Source organism: Mauremys reevesii, linkage group 5, assembly GCF_016161935.1.
Source record: "Mauremys reevesii isolate NIE-2019 linkage group 5, ASM1616193v1, whole genome shotgun sequence".
Lineage (NCBI taxonomy): Eukaryota > Metazoa > Chordata > Testudines > Geoemydidae > Mauremys > Mauremys reevesii.
Window position 1 is genome coordinate 125358710 of NC_052627.1, and position 22024 is coordinate 125380733.

Sequence of the window (22024 nt, forward strand, 5' to 3'; positions counted from 1 at the left end):
ACTAGTCATAGCTAATTTAGAACCCAGCAATATACATAGGTAGTTCAAATGATTCTTTCCCATGCACATGACCTTCTATTTGTCAAATTCCCATGATCAGCATTTTGCATTCTGTTACAAGAAACTGAGTAGCATTAGTCATCATCCCCCTGCAAACTTCTGATATGTGACGCATGGCAAAAAGTCAGGAATTTAAAAACAAAACAAGAGGAAAGGGGGATATATAGCATGCAAAGTTGCAAGTAATATTTATAATGGGATTTTTAAAAATATTATCTATATGGTAAATCTGGGTGAGTAGGTTTTCAAACTAGGCTGGCAAACTGTCATGCTCATTTTGCTAGATAGCTGAACAGTCTGATTGTTTTGTAGAATGAGGCCAATGATTTTTTTTAACCTAGTTGGCTAAAGACTGGCCCCTAAATAAGCTTTGTCTAGAGAGAAAAGGTTAAGTCTAGGTCTGACTTAGCGGCTATGAGCTTGCTAAGCCTGACAAACTCAGCTGCCACTCCCCTCCCCCTATACACACTGTAGATGCACAGTAACACTTTTAGCTTAGTAACCTGACCTGCTGAAATTGAGCCAAAGGTATTAACATGCATCTATATTAGGAAATGGGTTAGCTAAGCCCAACATAACTGTACCCACTTTTCCTAAACCAGACAAGGCCTTAAGCAGCCTGATTTTCAAAAGGTACTGAGCACCTGCAGTTCCTACTGAAGTCAGAGCTGTAGATACTCAGCACGTCTGAAAAAAAATTGAGCCATTTCCTGGTGCTGAACTTTAGGAACCTAAATCTGAAAGTTTTGGCTTTAAGCATATGAAATATATTTTACCTTTGTGTCAACGCAGATTTTTAAGCAAAATATTTGCCCAGTAGTATGCTCCCACTATCCAGTGTGTAACATGATCACGCAATAAAAACATGCAGATCAAAATTCAGGAGTGGACGCAGCTCCACTGAAATCTAATCCAGCCAGTACATCATTAAGGCTCTTCAGGGTGGCCTATGCAATCTTAGTTCAGTTCTTATTGGGCAAGTGTGCACATCACAAAACCAGTGCATCGTCATTCCTTTTGGCATTCCCAGCAGAAATGGCCAGAACTGAATGGCCTGGAGAATGAATTTACCCTCATCTCCTTACAGCAACCCTCAAGAATGCTCCTGACGCACAGTGGCGGCAGAGTGGAGAACCATGCCTTGCCACTGCCTATACTGAACCTCTTCTGCGGAGAGTACACAGAGGGCTTCTGTCTCCAAGACGGCACCTTTTATGACAACTAAATACACTTTAAAAAACACTTTGCATCAGACAGCACCATTAAGGAGAAACATTACAGAGATACTGAATTCAAAGTGGCAGCCCTGCATGATTGCCATTTTAAACTCAATATTTTGTCCATGACCACAAAAACTTTGTGAAGCATTCCAGGGCATGGGCTCAGATCTCTCTGAACTAACATTGTCATTTAAAGACAATTCTCCCTCACAAAACAGACAAATGATTGTTCCCCACAAAGCGATTGGTCCTCATTTATTGGACGTTTATACTGATGAGAACATCCAGACTTACATTAGATAGGATGAAAACAACGTGTAGGAGGGATATAAACCCTCCTGCTTTCGGGCACAAGTCAATCAGTAGCTGCCTGGGGTTACAAAGAAACTTCCCCTCTGGATAGGTAATTCCATAATGGTCCACTATAAAGTTTCTTACACATTCCTCTGAAGCACTCGCCACGGTTAGAAGCAGAACACTGGGCTAGCCAGACAGTTGGCCTGATCTGGCATGGCACTTCCTATCTGCTCTGTTACTGACTTGTTATGTGACCTTGGATAGGTCATTTAAGTTTCTGTCTCTGTTTCACCATCTGTAAAATGGAGATTGTAATGTTTACTCCCCTATCCCTCAAACAGGGTCCGTGAGACTCAGCGTTTTGTAAAGTCTACTGAGATGCTCACAAAAGAAGTGCTATAGAAGTGGAAAATATTAATGATCAGCAATATTGGGAGTAAGGGAGTGGGGAACAAAGTAAAGAAGGGTAAGTTTGTTCCAATCATCATCTTCCTATCCCAGGGTGATATCCTGACCCTGTTGAAATCAATGGGAGTTTTGCCATTGATTTCAATGGGGCTGGAATTTCACTCCATATGTTTATATATGATATTTAATGAGGAGATTTGGAGATCGTCATGGTCATTACCCAATGTATCCTCAATATCCTTGGGAAATACAGAGCATTGATTTTGTTCTGATCTTAGTGATATTCCAAGGAGACAAAGCAATAATTCTTGCCTGTGATTTTAGGGCTTACTATATTTAATCTCCAATAACGCCCCTTCACAAATGAATCAGAAGTATATCTGCATAACTTCACTGTAACTCCTGAACAGGTAGCTGAACAATCATCTTCTGACACTGCAGTTACAGCTGGTAAGATCAGTTACCATTGCCACTAGAAGTCACAGGATCTGGAGTGCCAGGTTAGAATGACCGTATTTAGGGACTTTAAAAAAAGATGTTTAGATGAGCCTCTTTGGCTAATGCCTGAGAAAAAGTTTTGACTGCATCAATGTATGTGCCCACATGAAGGCAGAGTTAACAATCCAGTGTATGATTTGTATTACGGCAGTCCTAGTGACATCAATCAGGATTACAGCCTCTTTGTGCAGGGTGCTGTACAAACATAAGAAACAGTCCTTTCTCCTGTTTAAAACACAATGCATGGGTGTACAACACAATGGAAGGGGCATGAAGACAAAGGTGACAGTTACAGAACACAGGATTGCATAAGGTAACTGTGGGTCTACATTCCCACTGGCAGTGATATTCAGAGTCTGGGTCAACTGACTTGGGCTTGTGTTACAGGGGTAAAAATAGCATTGTAGACATTTGGGCTTGCATTGGAGCCTAGGCTCTGAGACCCACCCACCTTGCTGTGTTTCAGAGCCCAGAACAGCAGCGGGAAGGAAGCTTTCCCTGCTCTTATCCATGCCATACCCGTTCTGTTGATATAGATGACTTCAATTGGGCAGTAATTACAGAATCCACCTGTTTTGCTGGTGGCGGCGGCTGGTGGGAGAAATGAGGGAATAACTGAGAGTTTTGATTCTCTCGCTATATTCAAACAGATTTAGATAGATTGCCCAAACCTACCTAGTGACTGCTTTTGCATTAATCATAAGGAGATCTAAAGCACTAGATGGGTGCTTACTGGTATTATTTTATATATCAAAATGAATATAGCTGTGTCAAAAAGACCTGAAATTCACACGCAGGAAGAAAAAAAAAATCCAAGTGTTAGTTCAATTATGTAAAGACTAATCCTGGGATATTTCAGAAGAACAGCTGAAACTAATCAAATGTTATAAATTCAAACCCCAAGTTGCCCAAATAAGTTATTACAGAGGGTTGGGGTCCTAAAGCAAAGAAGAGATGAATCTAGAGATGGATTCAGAAGAGGCAGAAAGGTAAGAAAACTGTTCCAGAGTGGAAACAGCAGGGGAAAAGTACCCCCCCAAAAAACCAAAGAGTAGGGCAGTGAAGTCAAGCAATCCAGGACCACAGGATCAAGCCAGCTTGTTACAATTCACTATTACTGAAAGTCTGCTCTGTATTTCCGTTATTCTGGAAGAATTCACAGACCAGATACATTAATAAAGCCCTCTGCAAATGGGCCCAGCAGAGAAACAGAACCATAGGAGAATGGAAGGAACAGAACACCTGTCCTCCAACAGTGACCACTTGGTAATGGGCCCCAGAGAACTGGCTAACTGCACATTGCTAACCTTCCTCCATAGTTTCCAGGTGCTACATCATATTAAAGGCAACTAAGTTACACTTATTACACTTAATATTTCTGTAATATTACTTATGCATATAATTAGTTGCTGTACTTGCCACAGTGACGATGTGCAATTGCAAATGGGAGAGGATGTGGTTTAGGTGACAGGGAGCGGGAGAGTTCATGTTCCTAAAGCATATTAAGATGTGACTGTGCTCCACACTATGGAAAAGTATGAGAACTCCTCAATGAGGACAATTTAATCACACTGTCACACCCCATAATACATACTATCCTGAACCTCAGCACTACTTGACTGATCACTGCCTTCGGCATCATGCCCTGCATGCCATTTATGTACAACAATGTTCCTGAATACACACATTGCTGTGCTTCTAATGTAGATATAACTATAGACATTGCCTAGTCACCAGAAATGTTTACTGCCCTTTTACATCCTGATTATTGACGTTTACCAGGCATCCGTGTGAATCAGGTCTCAAAATGATTCCTTTTCACCCAGGGTTCAGGTTATTGTATTTGGCCAAAACACCCACAGACAATGACAACACCTTTCCCTCTGATGCCCAGTTATGGGAAAAGACTTGCACCAATAGTGTAATCATGGCAGATATGGACATGTTAATGCTAATCACAAGGAAAGGCTCTTAAAGGCTGACATACATCAATCGTGCTGTGATGACTCCAGAGAAACACAGTGCTGCCATGGCTCAATTAACATATATTCCCAGGCTCAGAATGTTGGCATGCAAGTCAGTTATTTATTACTCTGAAAAACGCATCACTACATTAGTAAGGAGAACCCATAGGAAGCACAACAGGGTTTGGTCCAACGGCAAAGTTTGCAGTGAAGCGAGTTTAACTGGACCTTATTGGGGCCAGCTGTAAAGTGTGTTGCTTTGAAGCATATATTCTATGGGCAGTTGATACTTTGAAAACTTGTAAGCACTTGTTGAGAATGCTAAAAACAGTGCCAGTTACAGTGTAAACTCCTGGTACTGAGACCAGAACAAATGTGGACCATAAACAACTCATTTCACACAGACCTCTCTGAACAATCCTCAACAGAAGAGATTTTTGTCCATTCTGACCATGTTTTGAACTATGATCTGGAGGTGAAATGCTCCAGATCCTATTACCAATCACACCATCCAAATTACTACCATGACTACTAACTGTATTAATAATGGATTACTAAATGTTTAAATAAACATCAGTATATGTTAGTGGATAGTGTTTAAATATACATTTTGGTGTGTTAATGCTGTTCTGTGCATTAGTGACAACAGGATAAAAGCAAGACATTTCACACCAGAGTGTGATGTACTATACAATATGCAATACATATGCAAAAGAGGGCACAATAGGGTAAATTAAACCAGAACTCAGTTGTATTTAAAAAAGGAGAAACTATTGTCTTGTGGTTAAAGCACAAGACTTTCATCAGGACAACTTGGTTCTAGTCTCAGCTCCACGACACGTTTGTTACCTTGGGTAAGTCACCTTTATTTTGGGCAAAGCTTTTTGAACAGCAACTAATTTTTTTAATCTAAATTCATACTATATTTAGGTGCTAAGCATATGAACAGTACTGGACATATTTCCCTGTTTTAGATATGTGGCCCACTGAGTTTTAAAGTTCCAGCATAGGATACTCCTTGTTGATCCAAGTAGCCTCTGCTTGTATCAAACTGGAGCATTGCATGATGGGACTTTTAGTCCCACAGGCCACAGCCCACATTAACGATGAGGATGGCTACACTCTGCTGTATTTCATGCCAATAAATCTGCCAGTGTGGTCACCATTTGTACATGAGACATCTCTTAATCAATTAAAATAGTCTTGAATTTTTGCTAGCAAAGGGATATTCCCAGGACAGAAGGTACAAAGTCAATAGAGTTTTTACTTGATGCAGAGTTAGGGATAATTGATAATAAATGGCAGCTGAGGGGCCATTGAGCAAATTTACAAGGGTAGAGTTTGCCAAGAAAATAAGTGAGCAATGGAGGGGGGGGGGAACCATACACACTCTTCTTAATACCGCTTCCCAAGGACTGTAATCTTGAAAGAAAGTAATTCTCGTTGTATCTATTGAACAAAACTCCACCCCCTAATTCAGTGCTCATCTGCTCTCTGATGCAGAACTTGTCTATATTACCTTGGATTCTACTGTTTCCCTTTAGGATCTTACCTTCTGAGCCCAGCTCAGAGAGAGAAGTCTAATAATCTGAACCCAGGAGTGGGACACAAAATATTCACATTCTAAACTTACTCTGAGCCAAATCTTATGCTTTGATAATCATTACAGAGATGCTGAAAAATTCTTAATTTATCACTATAGCATTTTGGAAGCTTTTTGAAAGATTCCTTTTACAGCAAAAACAGACTTCCCAAACACTTTAGCTATGCTCACATCAGTGATTGTTCTCTGATCCTTATAAAGGTAACTGCACATTCATGTCCCAGATGAGCTTGGATTTAAAAAAATATGACTATATGAAAGATCTACTATATTTATTGCTATGTTATCCTAATGCTTATCCTTATCCACATCCACCACTTCTCCCTTATCCACAAGACTCGTTATCCTATCAAAGAAAGCTATCAGATTGGTTTGACATGATTTGTTCTTTACAAATCCATGCTGGCTATTCCCTGTCACCTTACCACCTTCCAAGTGTTTGCAGATGATTTCCTTAATTACTTGCTCCATTATCTTCCCTGGCACAGAAGTTAAAGTTATTTTTATTACAAAATAAATGTAATTCATTTGTATGCCAAAATTCTAAGCATTGTTCTTTATTAAAAGACATTCACTATGAAAGTCTTTAAATAACAATTCATCTCCTAATGTTTATTTTATTTTTATAGAAAGCCCATTTCCACAGCAAGCTACGATCCATTATTTCCTACTTGAACCCATTATCCTTAGTTTCGGGTAGTATAATTTTTAACCACAGCTAAATGTGGTATCACAAACAAATTATCATGCGAGAAACTAATTCAGATGAAGAGGAGAGACCCAATTGTACTTGAACAGATACATACTCAAATAAACTAATCATTCTTGGCAGCAGTAGCTCTTGTACATATACCAGTAGCACTGTGCCCAAAGCTATCAATGAGGTACACTAGTTAATGGCAGGTGGTCAGCCAGCAGACCAAATAACACTTTTGGGGGAGCCTGCATAAGAAGGGTCTTAATTTTTCAAAATGATCAGTTAATAATAATAATAAAAAAGACATTTTCTACCTGTGTAATACCAAGTACAGTATTGGGCCCAAATATCACTGGCACCTATTTATAAGGCCAACATCAACACATTTTTATCATTTAAATTTGCTTTTACTTTTCTGCTGTCTGAAAATATCATTCTTAAGTTGTAAAATAAACATCTTTGTTCTTTTCTACTTAGTAAGCAAATATCTTGTTATGACTGCTTGAAATAAACAACAATTTACTTCCTTGTTCTATTTTTATTCATGTCCTTAAACTGCACCCCGTAGATTCAACATGAGCAGTGCAGGAGTCCGTAACTGCTTGAAAGCCAAAACTGGCAATACAAAGCAGCTTTGGTGTAGATCCTAGTGGATTATAACAATTTAAAGGCAGCTTAAGCCACTTGACTGTAGCCCTTTGAGAGCATTTAGAAAGAATGCAGAAGACTCTACTTTTTGATCCACTTTATATTAATCTTTAATCTGACAACTACTAGTGATGAGAAGTCGTGGGATCATAATGGAGAACATCAATTGCTACATCTCTACCCCAATATAATGCTGTCCTCAGGAGCCAAAAAATCTTACCGTGTTATAAGTGAAACCGCGTTATATCGAACTTGCTTTGATCTGCTGGAATGTACAGCCTCGCCCCCCCGGAGCGCTGCTTACCACGTTATATCCGAATTCTTGTTATATTGGGTCATGTTATATCGGGGTAAAGGTGTATCAAAATGGAGACACTCGATGAGGGTGGGAATGCAAAATCCAAAAGAAGAGGAATTCACACTAATGTACTCAGACTCAGCATTTACATATTGCTTTTCATCTACAGAACTCCCAATGCTTTTTGATTTAGCATTATCATCACCCCTATCATACGGGGAGCGTAAGAGGTGCTTAAATTGGGCATCTCCACCACTTCCCCAAATGGACAGTTTTGAAAACCCAAATGGACAGTTTTGAAAGTTTGGGCCCAGCTGAATAGCCTGCTGCAGACTCACTGTCCAGCAACAGAGTTAAGAGACAAGGATTCAATTCCTGACACACTGTTCTCAGCTACCCCATTGTAGGTGTATGCTTTGCTGCATTTGTTTTTAGCCCTGTAACTATTTGTCTGTTCCTCCTTTGGCACAGTGCTTTGATACAGCAATTAAAGCAGTGACATATGCAGGTATTCAAAAAAGCACTTTATGAAATATTACTGTACTAATTTATTTTTGCTACATGCTAAAAGTTCTCAGACATTTCTCTTAACTTTGTCCTAACAAAAGTGTAGGGACAGATACTGGAAGTTAAGATTTAGAGAAAACTTTTGGAGATCCCCATGAAAATTCTGATTATGTCATTTAATAAGCATCTTAATAAACATCAATAAGATGTTTTTAAAATTTCTCTTTGCACGCAGTTTATTTCCACTTCCCTTCAGGCTATGTCTACACTACGCGGGTAAGTCGTCCTACGCTATGCAACTCCAGCTACATTATTCACATAGCTGGAGTTGACATACCTTAAGGTCGAGTTACCGCGGGGTCTACACTGAAGGGGGTTGACAGGAGAAAATCTTCCATCGACTTACCTTACTCTTCTCGTTGGGGGTAGAGTACAGGGGTCGACTGGAGAGCAATGTGCAGTTGATTTGGTGGGTCTTTACTAGACCCGCTAAATCGACCGCCGGGGAATCGATCTCAGAGCATCGATCCCCACAGTAGAATAGACCTGTCCTCAGTCTTCAACCTCTAAGAAGCATAAGATTAAAGGTAGTAGGAGAGTATGTTGTTAAAACATTAGAAAAGTTATACTGTAAACATGCTATAGTTTTGTGCAGAAGCTTTTTGATCAGTGTGAGAAGGAAAAGGAAGTGTGCTCAACCTCACTATTTCCAACAGCTCTTCTTCCCTGATTCTCAAGGACAACTTGCAAGAGTACAGAAATCTAGAAGAGTGCAAAGAAAAACCTTGTACCAAATACAGCCCTTAGGCAAGAGGGGGCAATGTGGTTTCAGTTTGATGGCACCAATAAAACATGGTAAAATGAATTTCTGCTCTCAAATACCACAGAGACATGTATAGTATTAAAAGTCAGGACTACAACTTTAACATATATACGCATTGACTTCAACAAATATGTAGAGAACATGTTGACCCCAAAAGTGATTTTCTTATTTCACAAGCATTTTTACATGATTTTCTATTTGCTGCCTCATAGTAACTGCAAGAAGGAAAGGCAGAGGTTCTATTGTAGGAAATACTGGAAAATAAACTCTGTTGTAAGCAGTCTCTTTCTTGGTAATTGTTTTTGGGAGGCAGAAGGGAAAGTAGTCTCAACCATACATAAAAACTTGTTCACTAGAAATGCTAGAAAAATCAAATTATGTTTTCTCAACACCTTTCATCCCAAACTACAGGCATACAACACTACAGAAATACAGCCACCACTGGGATGCAGTGGAGCAGCCAAACATGCACACAAGCCACTGCACAGCTGGTTAAAAGGGAACTCTTAAAGGCACATCCGGACAAATGCTCTATTCCTGTGAAAAGTGCCAAAGGTTTATTTTATTTATTTTTAAACAATGGAGAGCAGAGAGGACCTCAATTTTTAAGGTCTCATCCTGGTGACCAATTTGAAAGATGGCTGCAAGCTCAAGTGTGGAGTCAAAGAGAAAACTGTGTACCTCAGAGACAAGACAAAGCAGAACTAGATAGACATGGGCTTCAGCAGCTGGCTGATGAAAGGATGTGCTCCCTTGAGGAAAAATCTGAAACTGTTAACATATTTCAATTTTCTTAAATAATGTAGTCAATGACAGTTTTTCAAAACCCAAGAGATTATTAAAAAAAGTGGAATGTTACAACTGTACTTTGTTGCTCTTCTCTGGACCCTCCCTAATTTCTCCACATCTTTCTTGAAATGTGGTGCCCAGAACGGGACACAATACTCCAGTTGAGGCCTAACCCGGGCAGAGTAGAGCGGAAGAATGACTTCTCATGTCTTGCTCACAACATGTCTGTTAATGCATCCCAGAATCATGCTTGCTTTTTTTGCAACAGCATCACACTGTTGTCTCATATTTAGCTTGTGGTCCACTATAACCCCTGGATCCCTTTCTGCCGTACTCCTTCCTAGACAGTCTCTTCCCATTCTGTGTGTGTGAAACTGATTGTTCCTTCCTAAGTGGAGCACTTGGCATGTGTCTTTATTAAACTTCATCCTGTTTACCTCAGAGCATTTCTCCAATTTGTCCAGATCATTTTGAATTATGGCCCTATCCTCCAAAGCAGTTGCAATCCCTCCCAGTTTGGTATCATCTGCAAACTTAATAAACGTACTTTCTATGCCAATATCTAAGTGATGAAGTTATTGAACAGAGCCGGTCCCAAAACAGAGCCCTGGGAACCCAACTTGTTATACCTTTCCAGCAGGATTGGGAACCATTAATAACTACTCTCCGAGTACAGTTGTCCAGCCAGTTATGCCCCCACCTTATAGTAGCCCCATCTAAGATGTATTTGTCTAGTTTATTGATAAGAATATCATGAGAGACCATATCAAATGCCTTACTAATGTCTAGGTATACCACATCCACCATTCTCCCTTATCCACAAGACTCGTTATCCTATCAAAGAAAGCTATCAGATTGGTTTGACATGATTTGTTCTTTACAAATCCATGCTGGCTATTCCCTGTCACCTTACCACCTTCCAAGTGTTTGCAGATGATTTCCTTAATTACTTGCTCCATTATCTTCCCTGGCACAGAAGTTAAACTAACTGGTCTGTAGTTTCCTGGGTTGTTTTTATTTCCCTTTTTATAGATGGGCAACATATTTGCCCATTTCCAGTCTTCTGGAATCTCTTCTGTCTCCCATGATTTTCCAAAGATAATAGCTAGCTCCTTGACTTCAACAGAAGCAGAATTAGGCCAATGCAGAGTGCTTCTGAAAAAATCCCATTCTATATTTTCAAAGTGAACCACAGAGAAATCTTTTGTGGTAGTTGCCTAGATAGGATGGTGCACAAAATTACACAAACACTTTTGCATATGCTTGATTCCCAGGCATAGTCTCATTGACTTCAGTGGGACTACATGTGCAAGTTAAGTACAAGCATTTGCAGGTTAAGGGTAAAAAAACTGCTATATACACTGATAAAACAAGAGTTCAGTGGGGATTGTTAGAACTGGGGCTGGCCAAGCCAGATCATAACATGGTTTGGTCTTGACTGCACAAACCCTGTTATAGCTCGTTGTGGCTGAAGCGAACAGGTCTTAGGCCCACCTTAATATACAGAGCAATGAAAAGTATTATACTTGACTAAACATATAAAGGACAAGCTTTTGGCAAGACTTGTCTTAGACAGGGTGTGCATCAGTAAGCCTCTTCTCCCCCATACCCACCTCTAAAATGTTTCTAAGTGATGCACAACTTAGACACAAAAAGTTCAATATTGGATTTTAAAGAAAATTAAGATGAAAGCCCAATATATCAGCCGTTGTCATCCCCCAAAATGAAGGAGTCTTCTCTTACCCATGAAGTTATTCTGATTGACTCTGCCGTTTCCATTTCTCTTCCTCTATTTTCCTTAGTCTCATCATTTCAATCCATATTCTTTTGTTTCCATTTCTCTGGCTCAGGTTCACACTGTTCCAAGTCACAGTGAGCTCTGCTTATTACATTCTATCAAACCAATGACATCCTGATCAGCGCATTACAGCTGAAGCAAATTGAAACTAACAAGATTTTTTTTTTAAAAGTTGGCACAGCAATGAAATGTCTAGGTCTTGTCAGCGTCAAGTCACTTTCACTGTAACACACTGCTCAGGATTGCAGGAATCACACATTGTCTCTTGGATATCTGCCTAGCAAGGAGTTATGCATTGTTTCTGATAAATGGGACATACAGCATGGTTTGACCCCAGCAAGAATTAACAACTTCTTAAAGGAACAATGAACTCTAAATGTTATATCCCAGCATCGTACATGAGGCTGCCCAAAGCAGGTTTAAAGAATCAACAGCACAAAAAAAGTTTTTAAAAAACTGCAGGATAATAGACCATGTTACTTCTCTTGCTGAAAGTGTCACTATTTTCTTTGGATGGCAGAACCATTTTGTTTTGTGGTTCTCATATCCTAAGAAGGTATGAGAATACTAAAAAAGAAACATGGAGTATCGTCTGTTGCTATCAAACATTCAACAAAGATGAAAGTTGATGTGCACGTTGTTATAGTTTTGTGCTTTTCTGGCATGTAAGAATTCTGATAAGATGGTTGATATTGTATTCACTAGCATTTGAAATAATATTTCTAAAGGACTTAACAGTTCTCATTTTATGTCCATTACATGTTTTGGTGGGAGGAGGGAAGATAAAATGTTCAGAGCAAAGACATTAATATACTGATTTAAGTCACACATTGTCTCTCTGTAGAGGGGTCATGGTTGTGATCCCAGAAAAGGTAAGTTGTTTAGAGCTCATAATGTTTTGTTTAAGAAGCAACAAGAGTATGAGCGCGAACCCTTAAAGTGCCAGGCTTAGGCTGTGGAAGTAGAGATGCCAGAATAGGTCCCCAAAGCTAAAAACTGCTGTTAATTTAAAAAAAAAATTTATATATATATATATTATATATATATATATATATATATATATGAAGAACCCTTTTCCTATACAAATAAATTGTGTCATCATAAGTGACATTCATACCTACAGTTGTACAAGTTTACTTTGACACGGCTATTAATTAGGGCTGTTGATTAATCACAGTTAACTCATGCGATTGTCACAAAAAAATTAATTGCAATTAAAAAAATTAATCACAATCAGTTTTAATTGCACTGTTAAGCAATAGAATACCAACTGAAATATATTAAATATTTTGGATGTTTGACATTTTTATATATATTGTATTGTAACTGAAATCAAAGTGTACATTATTTTTTATTCTAAATATTTGCACTGTAAAAATGATAAACAAAAGAAACAGTATTTTTCAATATACCTCATACAAGTTCTGTAGTGCAATCTCTTTGTCGTGTAATTTTGTTACGTAACTCCCCATAAAAACAAAACAACGTAAAACTTCAGAGCCTACAAGTCCAGTCCTATGTCTTGTTCAGCCAATTGCTAAAACAAACAAGTTTGTTTACATTTACAGGCGATAATGCTTCCCTCTTCTTATTTACGTCACCAGAAAGTGAGAACAGGTATTTGCATGGCATTTTTGTAGCTGGCATTGCAAGGTATTTACATGCCAGATATGCTAAACAGTCATATGCCCCTTCATGCTTCGGCCACCATTCCAGAGGACATGCTTCCACGCTGATGATGCTGGTTAAAAAAATAATGCGTTAATTAAATTTGTGATTGAACGCCTTGGGGGAGAACTGTATGTCTCCTGCTCTGTTTTACCTGCATTCTGCCATATATTTCATGTTATAGCAGTCTCAGCTGAGGACCCAGCACGTTGTTCATTTTAAGAACACTTTCACTGAAGATCTGACAAAAACACAAAGAAGGTACTAATCTGAGATTTCTAAAGATAGCTACAGCAGTGGACCCAAGGTTTAGAATCCAAAGTGCCTTCTAAAATCTGAGAGGGACAAGGTGTGGAGCATGCTTTCAGAAGTCTTATAAGAGCAACACTCTGATGCAGAAACTACAGAGCCCGAATCACCAAAAAAGAAAATCAACCTTCTGCTGGTGGCATCTGACTCAGGTAATGAAAATGAAAATGAGTCAATCTGCTGTGCTTTGAATTATTATCGAGAGAACTCATCAGCAGCATGGACGCATGTCCCCTGGAATGGTGTTTGAAGCATGAAGGGACATATGAATCTTTAGTGCATCTGTCACGTAAATCTCTTGCGACGCTGGCTACAATAGTGCCATGTGAACACCTGTTCTCACTTTCAGGTGACATTGTAAACAAGAAGCAAGCAGCATTATCTCCTACAAAAGTAAACAAACTTGTTTGTTTGAGTGATTGGCTGAACAAGAAATAGGACTGAGTAGACTTGCAGGGTCTAAAATTTAACACTGTTTTATTTTGAATGCAGTTTTTTAGTACATGATTCTATATTTGTAAGTTCAACTTTCATGACAAAGAGATTGCACTACAGTACTTGTATTAGGTGAACTGAAATATACTATTTCTTTTGTTTTCTTTCAGTGCAAATATTTGTAATAAAAATATGAAGTGAGCACTGTACTTTGTATTCTGTTATCATTAAAATCAATATATTTGAACATGTAGAAAATGCCCAAAAATATTTAAATGGTATTCTATTAACAGTACAATTAATTTTTTTAATTGCTTGACAACCCTACTATTAACATTCTCCCTTTAGGCTAGTTCATGTCCAAACACATGGCTAGCAGCCCCTACTATATATGCTGACAAGAACAGATAGTTATCATGAATCTAGTTTTCACTGTTACCCATACCAGCTAACAGAGATATTTTAATGGTGTGAGAATGTATTGTTTGCAAAATTAACATTTTAAAAGGGACATTAGTGAATGGAGGGCCCTTAAACACTCTACTTCCTAGTTCAGATGAATGAATCCTCTTTCGCTAGAGGAGTAACCTCTAGCATTTTTAAAATACTTCTTATAGTAGCTGGTGCAGAAGGCTATTGGAAATGAGGAATACCTTCAATACATAGTTTCACCCTGAGAGCTTTGGTGCTAATGAGTTTATAACTCAACTGAAGGCATGTGTAGTTACCCAAAAAACAAAAAAACCCCACAAACATGAGAAAACAGAACGTTGTACCATTTCCCCCAAACTTACTCATCTGAAGAAAGTAAATGCTCATCTTCAAGAATTTGATTGTTAGTGTCAGTTTACCACCCATACTTAAGCAGTTTTATTACTCATAAGGAATCATTTTGTCACTATTATTTCTGTTAATCATTGCAGCAGACCTGTACTAATTTGCACTAGCGATGGGGTGATCTATTGTTAATTTAATCACTAATGCAAGTTTCAGAAATTTAACAATAAAACAATTATACACCACTAACTGTACTTGTTTAATTTAGACTTTAGTTCCACTTTCATTTGTAGTACTCCGTGTCCTAGCAAGTATTTTGTAGATAAATACATAAATGAAGCCTAACATGGCAGCCTTATTTACTATCTCTGCTATTGGACCTCTGGCAAGATGAGGTAGTAATGTTGTGTTTAGCTATGTTAGTATGTGTGATTAGCTACATGTTACCACACATGATGCTTTCTACAGGAGAATCTCTCTACAATCAAATGGTAAGAGGTGGTGAAGATTTTTTTTTTTACCGTTCTCTCACCCTAAGCCACAACCTCAAGATTAAGCTTCAGGACTCTATTTTGCAGGTCTGATGTATAAAATTTGGTTCATATTTGTTGTTAAAGAAAATTCCAGAAGATTTAGGACAGTGACATGCTCTGCTTGACGAACTCTCTAGACCTGGCAGGTAGTCTCCCTTCCATAATTTTTAAGAACTCAGGGTCAAGTACTTTGGCTCTATTTACATATCATACCTGTTCTTCGGTGCTGCTTCACGCAAGGACAGCATCTTTCCACTTACAGCAAAATATATGCAAGTCAGCCTCCCATTCACATCTTAAATGCTACTTGCTTTTAGACACTGTCATGGTGGGAAATATTTTATTTCACAGAGGGAACTGCACTGCCACATTCCTGCCATTTTCTTAATCTTAATAAGATTTTTTTTCTCCCCCATGTGCCGTAATGGACATCATAGCATGTATGAGAAAATTGTCTACACGGAGGCAAATGCACCAGGTGCATCAGGATCAGTATGTAGATCTCACTGCAAGAGAGATTAGGCATCACCAAAAAGTATATAAAATATAGACATGAGTCTCGAACTGTGAGAATTTGAATGAGTGAGATTTTAAATGTCTCACTGAAACATACAGCAAAATCCAACCTCACAAAGGAGAGCCTTCAAACTCTGGCTTAAAATGCATCACAGAGAAGAGAGAGTGACCCTTACCCCAATGAATGAGACTTGGCAGGCCTGACAGGGTATATATTTACACACTCTAGGCAGGCCCGACAGGGAATATATTTACATACACACTAGCTGCACTACAGGTTTGCTATGCTCCAGAGCCAAAAAGCACACCTGTTGCCAAGACGTGCTCACATGGAAGGGAGGGAGACTCCCAGGTTAAAAGGAATAGATTTCAAAGTGGTGTTTGAAATTTCTCTCTCCTGTGACACATGGTTTTGCTGTGTGTGTTTCACTGAGATTTAAAATCTCACGCATTATTTTCTGAAATCTCCCTCATTTAAATTCTCGCAGCCCAAGAGGCCTGGTAAACCATGCTTAGGTGAAGTTACTGTCTCCTCACAGGAGGGTCTGAGAGCCCCCAGTCCTTCAGCCTCTGCTTTGCAACTACACCATAGCTCCAGCTACTACTTCCAAGGCTATCCCCAATGTCCCCTCTAACACCTATCCCCAACTAGCCTCTTCTTCTCGCCAACCCCCACACCTTCCCTTTAACACTCCCCACCAGCCTCTCCCCTCTACTACTACCACCATTCCCTCTCCCAACACCTCCCACCCACAGCCAGCTCCCCACAACACTCCATACCTCCCCTCCCCCTTTCCACCCCCCCAAAAACTAACAGCAACTTTTTTTTTTTTTTAAAGTACAACAGAAGCAGAAAGCCTGCCAATCAACCAGTGGGGCCACTGGAAGATCCAAGTGCTGAAGAAGCACTCTAGGAAGATAAGGCTTTGTGGAGAAGCCAAATGACTTTTTGCATCGGTCTTCACTGCAGAGGATGTGAGGGAGATTCCCACACCTGAGCCATTCCTTTTAGGTGACAAATCTGATTAACTGTCTCAGATTGAGAGGTCAATAGGTAGGTTTTGGAACAAACTGGTAAATTAAACAGTAATAAATCACCAGCATCAGATGGGATTCACTCAAGAGTTCTGAAGGAACTTAAATATGAAATTGCAGAACCATTAACTGCAGCATATAACATTGCTTAAATCAGCCTCTGTATCAGATGACTGGTGGATAGCTAATGTGACGTTGATATGAAAAAAAAAAAAAAAAAGACTCCAGAGGTGATCCTGGCAATTACAGGCCAATAAGCCTAACTTCAATACCAGGCAAATTGGCTGAAACTACAATAAAGAACAGAATTATCAAACACACCAATGAACAAAGTATGTTGGGAAAGAGTCAATACAGATTTTATAAAGGGAAATTATGCCTCTCTAATCTACTAGAATTCTCTGAGGGTGTCAACAAACAAGTGGACAAGGGTTAGCTAGCGAATATAGTGTACTTGGACATTCAGAAAACTTGACAAGGTTGCTCACAAGATTCTTAAGCAAAATAATTAGTCATGAGATCAGAGGGACGGTCCTCTCACAGATCAGTAACTGGTTAAAAGATAGGAAACAAAAGATAGGAATAAACAGTCAGTTTTCACAGTGGAGAGAGTAAATAGCGGGGCCCCCCCAAGGATCTGTATTGGGACCGGTGCTGTTAAACGTATACCTAAATTATTTGGGAAAAGAGGTAAACAGTGATATGGCAAACTCTGTACATGATACAAAATTATTCACAATAGTGAGTCCAAAACGGACTGAAGAGTTACAAAAAGATCTCACTAAACTGGGTGACTGGACAACAAAATGGCAGATGAAAATTAATGTTGATGAATGCAAAGTAATGCAATTGGAAAACATAATCCCAACTATCCTTACAAAATGATGAGGTCTAAATTAGCTGTTACCACTCACGAAAGAGATCTTGGAGTCACTGTAGATAGTTCTCTGAAAACATCTGTTCAATGTGCAACAGCAGTCAAAAGAGCTAACAGAATAAAAGATGCCAACTCTGTGGGTGCTTCAGGGCTGGAGCATCGACGGAGAAAAATTAGCAGGTGCTCGGCACCCACCAACAGCCAAGCTCTTCACTCTCTCCCCAGTGCCTCTCCCTCGCCGGCCCTACTGATCACTCCTTCCCCACCTTCCCAGTGCCTCCCACCTGCCGCAAACAGCTGTTTTACGGTGTGCAGGTCGGCTCTGGGAGGGCAGGGGAGGAGTGGGGATGGGGCGCTCTTGAGGGAGGGGGTGGAAAGAGGCAGGGCGGGGGCAGACCAGAGAGGGATAGAGGTGTCGCAGGGGTTTGGGGACAGGGGTGGAGTGGGGGCAGGGCCTGGAGCAGAGGGGACAGGGAGGTCGAGCACCCCCTGGGTAGAGGGGAAGTCGGCACATATGAACAGAATGTTAGGAACCATTAGGAAAGAGATAAATAATATCACAGAAAATATCATAATGCCAGTACGTAAATGCATGCTATGCCCACACCTTGAATACTGCATGCAGTTCTGCTCATCCCATCTCAAAAAAGATATACACCTCTACCCCAATATAACACGACCCGATATAACACGAATTCAGATATAACACGGTAAAGCAGCGCTCCGGGGGTGGGGTGGGGCTGTGCATTCCGGTGGATCAAAGCAAGTTCGATATAACGCGGTTTCACCTATAATGCAGTAAGATTTTTTGGCTCCTGAGGACAGCGTTATATCAGGGTAGAGGTGTATTAGAATTGGAAGCAGTACAGAGGAGGGCAACAAAAATGATGACAGGTATGGAACAGCTTCCATATTAAAGGTTAAAAAGACTGGGACTGTTCAAGCTTAGAAAAGAGACTACTAAAGGGAGGACATGACAGTGGTCTATAAAATCATGACTGGTGTGCAGAAAGTGAATACGGAAGTGTTATTTAACCCTTCGCATAACACAAGAACCATGGGTCATCCAGTGAAGTTAACAGGCAGCCCGTTTAAAACAAATATAAGGCAGTACTTCTTCATAAAACACACAGCTAACTTGTGGAACTCATCACCACAGCATATTGTGAAAGACAGAACTATAATTGGATTAAAAAAAGATTTAGATAAATTGATGAAAGATAGGTCCATGAATGGGTTTTAGCTAAGATGGTCAGAGGGACACAACCCCATACTCTGGGTGTCCCTAGCCTCTGACTGCCAGAAGCTGGGGCTGGATCACTGTAAATTGCCCTGTTCTGTTCACTCCTTCTGAAGCATATGGAACCAGCCGCTGTCAGAAGACATGATATGGCCAGACAGACCATTGGTGTGACCCTGTATGGCTGTTCTTATGTCCAACAGCCCCTCCTCCAGCCTCCCCTTGAACACCTCCTCCTTATCCCTTCCCTCTGTCAGCCCCTTCCCCAGCCCAACACCCCCACCCTTTTATTATCACTAGTCTGTTTTGTATTACTGCAGTATCCAGGAGGCTCAGCCCCACAGAGACTCCCCCCCAGTGCAGCCACCCATCTCCCCATAGAGAGTCCCCCCAGTGCAGCCCCCCCCATCACAGCCCCCCATCTCCCCAGACTCCCCCAGTGCAGCCCCGCAACCCCCTGTGGTTCCCCAGTGTAGCCCCCCATCTCCCCAGACTCCCCACGTGCAGCCCCATTGCCCCTGTGGCTCCCCCCAGTGCAGCCCCCCCATCTCCCCAGAGAGACTCCCCCCAGTACAGCCCCCGCATCGCCCCTGTGGCTCCCCAGTACAGCCCCCATCACCCCTGTGGCTCCCCAGTACAGCCCCCATCTCCCCTGTGGCTCCCCAGTACAGCCCCATCGCCCCTGTGGCTCCCCAGTGTAGCCCCCATCGCCCCTGTGGCTCCCCCCAGTGTAGCCCCCATCTCCCCAGACTCCCCAGTGCAGCCCCCATTGCCCCTGTGTCGTACCCCCCAGTGCAGCCCCCCTCGCCTCTCCCTTTCACACGTACGGGCCCTATCACGCCCCAGGCCCAGGCCCGCCCCGGCTCCCCGTCCTCGCTCTGCCTAGTCCGGCTGCTCCCCGCCAGGCTCCGGCTCCGGCTCCGGCTCCGGCCCCGCCCTGTGGGGAGCGGGGGAGGGGCGCCCGGCCGGCCGGCCCCTCACTCACTCACTCACCTTCTCTCTGGACAGTGGGCACGGGGCGCGGGGCCCTATCCCTACCCCCCGCCTCCCCCCCCACGGGGGCCGCCGCCATGGGGGAGCCCGTGGGGCGGGCGCTCCCCGCTAGCTGCGCAGGGACGGCGGCGCCCCGCCCGGCCATCTTACAGCGAGCGCGCCTGCGCCCAGCCTCAAGACCAGCCGGCGGGCGGGGCCTCGAGCTCATGCGGCTTCCCCGCCGGGCCACCTTAAAAAACAAACCTCCGCCGGCGCCAGGCCCCTTAACGAGAGCCGGGTCCGGCTCCCCCCGCAACAGAGCCTGGGCCACCTTAACCGGCGCTCAGCTCCCCCTTAAGGGGGACCAGGCCACCTTAGCCAGCGCCCTGTCCCCTTCAAAGGGCTAGTCCTCCTTAAATACTGGAGCGCATGAACCTTACAGGGCCATCCCGTAAGAGCCCGTCTCCGGCTGCCCTTTGGCCCCGGGGATGGCCGGTCCCAGCATGCCATGCGGCTGCTCCAGCCTGCAGGCCCTGTGAGCAGGCGCCTGGGAGGACGGTCAGGCTCTGGGTACCAGCCCCTGCACCTCGGGCACGGGGCTGTGTTAACCCCCGAGAGGGGTTGTTGCAGGCTGTGCTGTGGAGCCCCGTGGCCTGTCTCAGGGGCTCCCACGTTGCCTGTGTCTGCTCTGCCAGGGCTTTGGTTGTCTCTGGGTGGCCACCAAGACTCGCCATCCAGCTTGACTCTTGAGAGGTGCCTAACAGAGCTGCAGTATTGCAACCCCCAAGTGTTCACATATCATGAGCTCCACCGGCATGCCAGGCTGCACGGCCACTGACTGAAACAGGCTCATCCGGCAGTCAGTGCTCTGGAAGATGAAGGAAATTAAAAATTGCTTCAGATTAAATTATGTTTAAGGTGAGCTCTGTACTAGAGATGGGCCTGACCTACAAAATGGAGACCTATGCTTGGGTCTGGATTTTGAACACTACAAAGGTCAAGGGTTTTGGCTGGGTTCCCGAGAGGTGGGCGATCAACCTCAAATGTGGATCTGGATACAGCTTTGGATTCCTCACTGCCAGCCTGTCAACTTTCCTCTAGGTCACAGTGGTTCTCAAACTTTTGCATTGGTGACCCCTTTTGCACAGCAAACCTCTAAGTGCAACCCGTCTTTATAAATTAAAATCACATTTTTTATTTTTTAGCACTATTATAAATGCTGGAGGCAGTGTGGTTTGGGGGTGGAAGCTGATGGCTTTTGACCCCTCACGGAATAACCTTGTGCCCCCCTGAGGGGTCACGATCATCAGTTTGAGAACCCCAGTCTAGCACGTTGCCTACATGAGATTCACAGAGTTTCAGGGCTGTTGTAATGAGGCCCCTGAGGTTTTTCTTTGCCATTTGCTCGCTCATAATTAGAGAATCAAATTCCATAATTAATGATAAGTTAATTATAAATTGTATGAGCCACTTAAACACTGAGGATTCAGCTGCTGTGTTGGTGAGCTACTAGCGTGGAAGCTGATGGCTTTTGACCCCTCACGGAATAACCTTGTGACCCCCTGAGGGGTCACGATCATCAGTTTGAGAACCCCAGTCTAGCACGTTGCCTACATGAGATTCACAGAGTTTCAGGGCTGTTGTAATGAGGCCCCTGAGGTTTTTCTTTGCCATTTGCTCGCTCATAATTAGAGAATCAAATTCCATAATTAATGATAAGTTAATTATAAATTGTATGAGCCACTTAAACACTGAGGATTCAGCTGCTGTGTTGGTGAGCTACTAGCATATCTACACCAGTGATACCATCACAGGACCTAACCAGATCAGCCACACCATCACTGGTTCATTCACCTGCACATCCACCAATGTAATATACACCATCATATGCCAGCAATGCCCCTCTGTTATGTACATCGGCCAAACTGGACAGTCTCTACGGAAAAGGATAAATGGACACAAATCAGATATTAGGAATGGCAATATACAAAAACCTGTAGGAGAACACTTCAACCTCCCTGGCCACACAATAGCAGATCTTAAGGTAGCCAT

The 22024-nt window shown here is 42.1% G+C and overlaps 1 protein-coding gene across 3 annotated transcripts in view; it reads right to left on the minus strand.

Moving 5' to 3' along the window:
- KRCC1 (lysine rich coiled-coil 1) overlaps positions 1-20363 on the minus strand; it is a 46336-nt gene extending 25973 nt beyond the window's left edge. For 2 of the 3 annotated variants that reach the window (XR_005599734.1, XM_039542299.1), the window contains exon 1: positions 19994-20170. Coding sequence is in view for 1 of the 3 variants with exons in the window: in XM_039542299.1 (XP_039398233.1) it covers positions 19994-20138 (145 nt within the window). In the remaining 2 variants the exon portion in view is untranslated. Of the gene's footprint in view, positions 1-19993; positions 20171-20236 lie in introns of those variants that run through there. The other variant, XM_039542300.1, reaches the window with a different exon arrangement.
- Positions 20364-22024: the final 1661 nt, after the last annotated feature.